This window comes from Glycine max, chromosome 14 (assembly GCF_000004515.6).
Source record: "Glycine max cultivar Williams 82 chromosome 14, Glycine_max_v4.0, whole genome shotgun sequence".
In the NCBI taxonomy this organism is placed as follows: domain Eukaryota; kingdom Viridiplantae; phylum Streptophyta; class Magnoliopsida; order Fabales; family Fabaceae; genus Glycine; species Glycine max.
The window spans coordinates 16465207-16475419 of NC_038250.2; the positions used below are offsets into that span (position 1 = coordinate 16465207).

The window sequence follows — 10213 nt, forward strand, 5'->3', positions numbered from 1 at the left end:
TGTTAATAGCTTTTGAAATAAAATTTATTTGTTGTATTTGGGATTTGTTTATTTATTTTTTATAATTTATATTTATATAATGGTTGAAAGAAACCCGTATTCTTTTCCTATGGTTGTGGGATTTCCAACCATTCGTTTATTTGTGATGTTATCTTGCCCTCATTTTCTTCCGCATTATATTGCACCGTTTGTGGCTAGCGATGACTATTAAAATTTGGAATAAAGCACCCTTAGTACAGGTTTGTGTTTTTATTATTTTAATTTTTTTACGAGATTATTTAAATTTTTAATTTTTATATATTTTTTTAAAAAATTATGTAGATATTAACTTATTTTCACTTTATTTCTTAGTTTTAAAATTTGGTAATTGATAATAACAAGGTATTAACTAAAGATAGTAACATTAATGTGTCTGTGTTCTTTCATCCTTCTACCAAAAGTGGAAACAAAATAAAACAAACGCAAAATCAGGAGTATTAATGAACCCTACAAGTTTTAACTTCGACGCTCCTTATAATAAGCATGATTTTTCTAAATAAATAAAATATGCAACTTAAAAAGATTTTTTTTACCTTGTTATTCAAAAGTAAATTTTTATATTGATATTTTTTTTTTCTGAAAACAAAATATTTCATTGTATAAACTCATGAGACTAACCCTTAAAACTTAGAAATCACTTATGTGGCTCTCCCAACAGATTACTATATTTGTTAATCTTTAGTATAGCTTTCTTAAAAGACATACAAAAACATATTTGTAATTAATTGATAGGGTAAAAACTTTTACACCAAGAATTTTTGTTTTTACAGTTTTTACACCAGAGTTATCATGGTAAATTTGGTACTAATTACTTATTAATGCACTCATTAATACTTTTTTTTTCTTAGTTGAATTCACCAGTCCCACTAATTTAAAACCCTCAAATGATGTATAAAAAAATAACACTGTCAAATGGGAAATATGACCTACATGTTTAGCGAAATTCAGGTGAATAGCAGAAAAAGTGTCAGAAAGCATCAGAGAGTGTATTATAAACGCTTTTGTTACGTAAACTGTTCAATAGTACTAAGTAATATTCCTTCATAAATAACTTAAATACCAAGCAAATACATTTTTCAAAAATAGAGGAACAAGAATCATTTGTGACATGAGGAATCAAGAGCAAGGGCATGCTCAAAGTTTGGCATCACTAATAGTTCAGTTGTAGTTTGTGTTAGATCAATGGAGGGCAGAAACATATCCAGGGTTGATAGTGCAAGAGCCAGTGGTTCTAACATATGGAGGAACAACAACATGGATGTTTTCTCTACATCAGAACGCGAAGATGATGAAGACGCTCTCAAATGGGCAGCCATAGAGCGACTCCCGACGTATCTTCGCATTCAGAGAAGCATACTCAACAATGAAGATGGGAAAGGGAGAGAGGTTGACATCAAGCAACTAGGCCTCACAGAGAGAAAGATTCTTCTGGAGAGGCTTGTGAAGATAGCAGAAGAAGATAATGAAAGGTTCTTGCTGAAACTCAGGGAAAGAATGGACAGGTAAGAGTCTTGTTTATCACTTCACAACAGTTCATCAATGGAATTGCCACTTTTTGCAACAAGTTCTAATAAGAGCAGAGTTGTTCACTCTTGTGATTTTAGAGTCAGAAAACATGAACTGTTTAAGCATAGTTTCATTCCAAAGCATTCAAAAAAAAGTTTTAAAAAATGGTCTACAACTGTGACTTTGGCCTTTCTGGGGTTACTGTGACAGCAATTGTGACTGCATCGGCTGTATTTGTTTGCGATTTTCCACAATATTGAGGATTGCGAATGAACTGTGCCCACGATTACAATTTAAAACCTTAATTCTCAACAATTTGGTGGATTTGAAACTATTTGGTGGTTAAGATTTGCGATGCTTGTAATCACGACTGTTCTGTTGAACTAAATTTGCAGAGTTGGGCTTGATATTCCAACAATTGAAGTTAGATTTGAGCATATAAATGTGGAAGCACAAGTTTATGTTGGAGGAAGAGCATTGCCTTCAATGCTGAACTTTTTTGCTAATGTACTAGAGGTAATACAATACTGTCTTGCTTGTGTTTATCTATGATTGTTTGATTATAAAAGGATCTCTTCTTCTTGCCAAAGGGGTTCTTAAATTATCTTCACATAATTCCAAGTCCAAAGAAACCGTTACGTATACTTCAGAATATCAGTGGAATCATAAAGCCTCGAAGGTGAATTCAACACTTATTTTTACAAAAAAAAAAAAAAAAAACATCTTTTAACTAAATGTTTTCTTGTTCTGATTATGAACCTTTTGCAGAATGACATTGCTTTTGGGGCCACCCGGTTCTGGAAAGACCACTTTGCTGTTAGCATTGGCTGGAAAACTTGGTAAAGATTTGAAAGTAAGGAAATCAATTTTAAATATAACAACTCTGCGAGAGTAACTAAAATAATTCTCTAATTATAATAACTAATACATCATTGGTGATGAAAACTCAGCATTCTGGGAGAGTAACATACAATGGGCATGAGCTTGAAGAGTTTGTGCCACAAAGGACTTCAGCTTATATAAGTCAATATGATAACCACATTGGAGAAATGACTGTGAGAGAAACTCTGGCTTTCTCAGCTAGATGTCAAGGGGTTGGACAAAACTATGGTTTGTTGCTTCATTTTCAGTAATAAAAGCATGAGGAAAATAAAATAAAAAAAGAAACACTAAAACCCTTTTATCTAAATCTCAACCTTCTTTAGCTCTCAATCAGAGTTTTGAATTACTCCACTTTACAGAGATTTTGGCTGAGCTACTGAGAAGAGAGAAGCAAGCAAAGATTAAGCCGGATCCTGATATTGATTCCTATATGAAGGTGAGAAAAAAAGATTTGACAAATAAGTGTTGATCTTTGTTTTGAATGATGAACACAAAGGATTATGAAGAAGCTGCATTTTTCTTTTCTTTTCTTTTCTGTACATGTGATTCATTCAAAATTGTGTAGGCTGCAGCCCTAGGAAGACAGCGGACCAGCGTGGTCACCGATTATATTCTCAAGGTAAAAGTCCGGATTCTTCAAAGTTCAAATAAAGGAAATATAGATGACTTGTAAAACAACATGATAGGGATTTTCATGTTTCCCCCTTTTAAATGATATAGATTTTGGGACTTGAAGTGTGTGCTGACATTATGGTAGGAGATGGAATGATAAGAGGTATCTCAGGAGGGCAGAAAAAGAGAGTCACTACAGGTAATTTCTTTTTATCAAGAACAGCTTGGCAAAAAAGCTTAAAACCAGAATTTGGAACTTATAAAGTGTTTGATTAATAAAAAGTTTCTACGGAATAATGAAGGGGAGATGCTGGTTGGACCTATAAAGGTGTTATTCATGGATGAGATATCAACTGGTTTGGACAGTTCCACAACTTTTCAAATAATCAATTCTATCCGGCAATCCATCCATATTCTGAATGGAACTGCACTTGTGTCTCTGCTACAGCCAGCACCAGAAACTTATGAACTATTTGATGATATAATACTATTAACGGATGGCCAAATTGTGTACCAAGGGCCAAGAGAAAATGTGCTAGAGTTTTTCGAATCAATGGGTTTCAAGTGTCCTGAAAGAAAAGGAGTTGCTGACTTCTTGCAAGAAGTATGAGTGTGATTCACTTGGTGTTGCTTTGAAAGCTTTTTTGTTCTTGATTTTCTTGATAGAAGGTTAATTTTGTTATTATGGGGGGTGCAACAGGTGACATCAAAAAAGGATCAATGGCAATATTGGGTGCGTAAAGATGAACCTTATAGTTTTGTCACTGTCAAGGATTTTGCTGAAGCATTCCAGTTATTTCACATAGGTCAAAATCTTGGAGAGGAGCTAGCCAGTCCATTTGACAGGTCTAAAAGCCATCCAAATGTATTGACCACAAAGAAGTATGGTGTTAACAAAAAGGAGCTGCTGAGGGCTTGTGCTAGCAGGGAATTTTTGCTTATGAAGAGAAATTCATTTGTCTACATATTCAAAGTCACACAAGTACGAAACATTCAAGCACTAATTCTGTTCATATTATCTGATTTGAAACTAGACTCAAGCATTAAAATGTCTAAATAGAGTGTTTAAACTTTCATGTATCCTTTTCTTCTTCTTATATATCATTTCTTTTTGGATCCTTATGCATGTCTTGTTCCTCCTTTTCAGCTCATCTATTTAGCTATCATCACAACAACATTATTTCTACGAACTAAGATGCATCGCGATACGGTGGAGGACGGAGGAGCTTACATGGGTGCCCTTTTCTTTGCAGTCACCGTTGCGATGTTCAATGGAATATCAGAGCTAAATATGGCTATCATGAAACTTCCTGTCTTTTACAAGCAAAGGGACCTTCTTTTCTATCCTGCATGGGCTTATTCTCTTCCCCCATGGATTCTCAAAATACCAATTACCCTCATAGAAGTAGCTATTTGGGAAGGCATCTCTTACTATGCCATTGGCTTTGATCCTAGTTTGGTGAGGCAAGAGGCACCATCACCACAAATGATCAATTAAGCTACCAGTTACTCATTTTGGAATCTAATGAGAAGTTCTATTGGCAGGCTTTTAAAACAGTACCTGATAATCCTTTGCATTAACCAGATGGCATCTTCGCTATTTCGATTGATGGCAGCATTTGGAAGGGATGTTATAGTTGCAAACACTGCTGGAAGTTTTGCATTACTTATAGTTCTGGTTTTGGGAGGATTTGTGATTTCCCGAGGTAAGAAAATGGTAATGTAACTTCAAAGTTGGTTACTGTAATGAACCTTTATTATGATAGTTTTGTTCTATGTGCCAGAGAATGTGCACAAATGGTTTCTGTGGGGTTACTGGTCCTCACCACTGATGTATGGACAGAATGCTATAGCTGTGAATGAATTTCTTGGTCATAGTTGGAGAAAGGTAAATCCTCTTTGTTTCCAATGGTGAATAAGTTTCGTGAGAAACAAACAACGAACCTTGAAGTGATATATTTATGAGATAATTTGTCAATGCTGTAGGTTACACCTAATTCCAATGAAACACTGGGAGTTTTGATACTGAAAACTCGAGGATTTTTCCCAGAAGCTTATTGGTATTGGATTGGAGTGGGAGCATTAATTGGTTATGTATTTTTGTATAATTTCCTGTTCACCTTGGCATTGCAATATCTAAGTCGTAAGTACTCTTTTCATCTATCTTTTAAGCCGAAAACTTTACTTGGATCTCTTTTCCCACCACAGACTTACTTGGATCTTCTGCAGCATTCAGAAAGGATCAAGCATCAGGGCTATCCCAAGAGAAATTGCTTGAGAGAAATGCTTCAACAGCTGAAGAGTTGATTCAATTACCAAAGGGAAACAGCTCTTCTGGTGAGTCCTTGAGCTCCAGTTATAGTTTCTAAATTTTTAGCTTGAGCTTTTTTATTATTATAGCCATAACCAATTGAATGTAATGATGAGTCAGAAACAAATATTGTAGAAGAAGCAAACATACCATCCAGATCTTTTTCTGGAAGAATTAGTGATGATAAAGCTAGCGGAAGTGGAAGGAGGGGTATGGTTCTTCCTTTTCAACCTCTATCTCTCACATTTGATGAGATGAAATATTCTGTAGACATGCCACAGGTACTTTACACATTTTTTTTAAGGATGTAATATTTCTATTTGTATGGTATTTGATTATATTTAAAATATATTTGAGTGTTTACTTCATTTTTTTTGCAACAAATGGACTAGACAATTGCTATAGCACTTTATTTTGTCTGAATGACCAACATTGCACCTAGTATTTTTAATCCTTCTGTTTGTGAGACCCCAGCAACAAGATATTTCTACAACAGTATTTCCATGATTGTGTATCTCAATATCATTCGCTTCTGTTTTCAATCCAACCTCCATAAGGGAAAAACAAATAGGGAGAAAGAATTAGAATTGTTCTACATTTTGACTGTTATATTGATTGTAGGAAATGAAAAAGCAAGGAGTTTTTGAGGAACGTCTAGAACTTTTGAAGGGTGTTAGTGGTGTCTTTAGGCCCGGAGTACTAACAGCTCTGATGGGGGTAAGTGGTGCCGGTAAGACTACATTAATGGATGTTTTAGCTGGAAGGAAAACTGGTGGATACATTGAAGGAAGTATCACAATATCTGGGTACCCAAAGAGGCAAGAAACATTTGCTCGTATCTCAGGATATTGCGAACAATTTGATATCCACTCACCTAATGTTACAGTTTATGAATCTTTATTATATTCTGCATGGCTTCGGTTACCCCGTGAAGTTGATCGTGCAACTAGAAAGGTACAACTTTCTTCATTCCTAAGGGAAGCATGGAACTCACGGCTTTAAACCTGAAAACAATACTCAGTCTTCACCGTTTTGTACTTTTATTTTATTAAGTAGAACTCAATTTCATGAGGTGCAGATGTTCATTGAGGAAGTTATGGAGCTAGTAGAGCTTAACTCAATAAGAGAAGCGCTTGTTGGATTGCCAGGAGAAAATGGACTTTCAACCGAGCAGCGCAAGAGGCTTACAATTGCAGTTGAACTAGTAGCCAACCCTTCAATAATATTCATGGATGAGCCAACCTCTGGCCTGGATGCTAGAGCAGCTGCAATTGTAATGAGAACCGTGAGGAACACTGTGAACACGGGACGAACCGTGGTTTGCACCATCCACCAGCCAAGTATTGATATATTTGATGCCTTTGATGAGGTAATTACTAAGTAGTCTTGACATTGAGGTAAAATTCAGTGTAGGCCTTTGGGGTACTATTTTCAAAGAATAAAGCACTTCAATCTCCACTTTTTCAGCTGTTACTTTTGAAGTTGGGAGGGGAGCAAATATATGCTGGTCCATTAGGCCGCCACTGTTCCCATCTGATTCAGTACTTTGAGGTGAATTTAGTGTAAATGAGATTAACACATATACCATAAGATGCTTCGGTAACATTAGCAATTTAGCATACTCACTATAGTGCATGATTGATGTAGGCTATTCAAGGAGTTCCTAAGATCAAAGAAGGTTATAATCCTGCAACCTGGATGTTGGAAGTTACATCAGCAGGCACAGAAGCATCTATTAAGGTCAACTTCACCAATGTGTACAGAAACTCAGAACTATACGGGTTAGACTCCAAACTTAATCTTGCAAATAAGATGTTATTTTGTGTTTTTTTTTCTTTTTATATATGATTAAGTATGTTTTTATCCTTAATAAATATTCGATTTTTATGTTTGTTCCTTAATAATTTTTTATTTTATATTGAGTCCTTAATAAGGAATAATTTTATTTTTAATCTATGATAAATTAGCAAATTTTATATTTGTTTCTTGATAAATTTTTCCTATTTTTTATTAGTCAAGACTAAAAGAAATTTACTAATTTATTAAGGAGTAAACACAAAATTCACTAATTTGTAGGGACTCAAACAAAATATTAAGGATCAAAAAGAAAAATATTATTTTATAAGGAACTCAATCTGAAACAAAAATTTATTAAAGAGTAAACATAAAAATCATGTATTTATTTGGGACCAAAAACATATTTAAATCTTTTTTCTTTACAAATTTTAAACCAAATCTATCAAGTTCATTTTGTTTACTTTTGTTTTCATTTGTCTGTTTTCACTTTTGACTTGACAAAACTATGAAGTTGTTTTTAATATGTTTTCTACTTTCAAAAAATTTATACAGGAAACAAAGAAAACAAACAAAAAAGAGTTGCGTTCATTGTCTCACGTATAAATCTTTGAAAATGAAAAATAGATTGAATACAAGGTGAAAAATTTGTAATTAAAAAGTGCAATAAGAAGATGAAAATAGGAAACGAAAATTGAAGTAAACGGGCCCTAAGATGCACATATTTCTCAGCTTATGATTTTAAGATTTTGATCAGTGAGGTTTTGATACTTACAATTTTTTAGGAGAAACAAACAATTGATCCAAGAGCTTAGTATACCTCCTCAAGGCTCAAGGGATCTACACTTTGATAGTCAGTATTCACAGACTTTGGTGACACAATGTAAAGCTTGTCTATGGAAACAGCATTTATCATACTGGAGGAACACATCATATACAGCAGTTAGACTCCTATTTACAATGCTAATAGCATTATTATTTGGGATCATATTTTGGGACATTGGCCTGAAAAGGTATGTGAAAGCAAACAATACATTGACATAAATAAATAAAATGATGTGAAAATGGAATTCACACAATTTTATCACCAAGTAGGTTAATCATCACTATAAATTAATGAAAATCACAGGAGTAAAGAGCAAGATCTTTTCAATGCTATGGGTTCAATGTATGCTGCAGTTACCTTCATTGGAGTGCAAAATGGTGCCTCGGTGCAGCCTATAATAGCGGTAGAGAGAACGGTCTTCTACAGAGAGAGAGCGGCTGGAATGTATTCAGCTTTGCCATATGCACTTGCACAGGTAAAGTACTAACTTCAATACATGTAAAATGAACAAGAAATGTGACACATTTTTTCTCTAAGGAATGTTAGTCACATTCTCTAACACACTTTTTCTAACAAAAACTATAAAATTGTGAAAAGCTCATTAAATAAAAAGGGAAAACCACAAAAATTTTATGATTTATAATAAATTTTAATCAATAATAAAATGTTAGAAAGAGCACATAAGAGATTGTATTGTTAGCATTTTTCTTTTTCTCTACCAATCATATTCCAAAACTAAAACAAAAAATGTTATTCAATGAATTGTAATACTTGAACTCTAACAATTGTATTGCATTTGTAGGTTATTATTGAACTTCCCCACATCTTGGTTCAGGCCCTTATGTATGGAATTATCGTATATGCCATGATGGGATTCGATTGGACCACATCAAAGTTCTTGTGGTATCTTTTCTTCATGTACTTCACTTTCTTATACTACACCTTTTATGGTATGATGACCATGGCCATTACCCCCAACGCACACGTTGCTGCCATATTGTCCAGTGCATTCTATGCAATATGGAGCCTTTTCTCAGGCTTCGTTATTCCCTTGTCTGTGAGTTACAACCTTGCTTATATCTACTCTTTAAATGTTTTTTTTTTTGGTGAATTCTTCTCGTTAAATGTTGCTATAGAACAATGTCACACAAGTTTCGTCTCGCACTTTTTTCATTTTGCGAATTTCATTCCATAATTATTTTTTCACAAATTTGATCTCATTATTTTAATTTTGCAATTTCACAAATAAATGAAGATGGAAATTCACAAAATTAAAAAAATGAGACATAAAGTGAATGAAGCCTATATTATATAATTAGCAGTACATTATCATATTAGCGTGCATGAAATTTTCTCTGGTGTGGTGCGGATCATGAACTAACTTCGAAAATGAAAATAATTGCAGAGAATACCTATATGGTGGAAGTGGTACTATTGGATCTGCCCTGTGGCGTGGACCTTGAATGGATTGGTGGCTTCCCAATATGGAGACAACAGGGACAAACTTGAGAATGGTCAAAGGGTTGAAGAATTTGTGAAGAGTTATTTTGGGTTTGAACATGATTTTCTAGGGGTAGTGGCATCTGTGGTGGCTGGCTTCTCACTATTGTTTGCTTTCATCTTCGCCTTTGGAATCAAAGTACTCAACTTCCAAAAACGATGAAATCATCCCAATGATTCTCACTCTAGAGCTTTTATGCATCCATTTGAAGCATTGAATAATTTATATGAAAAATGCTTAGTGGTGACGGGTGAACTAAATTTACAATTTTCTTTTTCTTTTTTTTTATTCATTGGAATCAAATTTAAGTATAGAAGTTTACTCCCATTCAAACTTATTATTCTACTTATTGAGCTGGACTCCTTAATATTTATAATCTCTTTTAAGATTCTTTTGATAGTATATTGTTGGAAAGATTCAAAAAAATTCTATTTAGATAGAAAGACACAAGTGATAGAAGAAGAAGAAAGACATCACACAAAATTGTTAAATTTATACGAATAATAGAATTTACAATGAAAGATTTTAAAACATTTTTAAGTTCTCTGAATCTAGAATATATAACTCCTTATAAAAGATACAACATTTAATTATCTAATAGAAAACAATTACAACAAAAAAACAAAAAATAGTTACAGTTACAATACATGTTGATGAACTACCAAACTAGGCACTCCCTTCTACGCGATTGGATGCTCCACTAGATTACAGAAGGTTAGACGATCTATACAAAAAGACAAGA

The 10213-nt window shown here is 33.9% G+C and overlaps 1 protein-coding gene across 6 annotated transcripts; it reads left to right on the top strand.

The window, feature by feature from the left end:
• Nucleotides 1-997: 997 nt before the first annotated feature.
• On the top strand, nt 998-9851 carry LOC100815093 (pleiotropic drug resistance protein 1). 6 transcript variants are annotated; one of them, XM_003545455.5, is made up of 24 exons: nt 1004-1541; nt 1941-2061; nt 2136-2224; nt 2314-2398; nt 2496-2655; nt 2787-2863; nt 2993-3046; nt 3148-3238; nt 3342-3643; nt 3740-4021; nt 4187-4503; nt 4585-4745; nt 4824-4927; nt 5026-5182; nt 5269-5376; nt 5471-5631; nt 5972-6304; nt 6429-6719; nt 6818-6901; nt 6998-7131; nt 7930-8157; nt 8274-8445; nt 8773-9027; nt 9376-9851. In XM_003545455.5, the coding sequence occupies exons 1-24, from the start codon at nt 1222-1224 to the stop codon at nt 9631-9633; spliced, it is 4344 nt and encodes a 1447-aa protein (XP_003545503.1). In that variant the 5' UTR covers nt 1004-1221; the 3' UTR covers nt 9634-9851. The 6 variants fall into 6 exon arrangements, with proteins under 6 accessions (XP_040865054.1, XP_003545503.1, XP_040865050.1 ...); XM_041009116.1 differs by having other exon boundaries at nt 5486-5631; XM_041009117.1 differs by lacking the exon at nt 3342-3643 and having other exon boundaries at nt 1005-1541; nt 3740-3772; nt 3846-4021.
• The last annotated feature ends 362 nt before the right edge of the window (nt 9852-10213 follow it).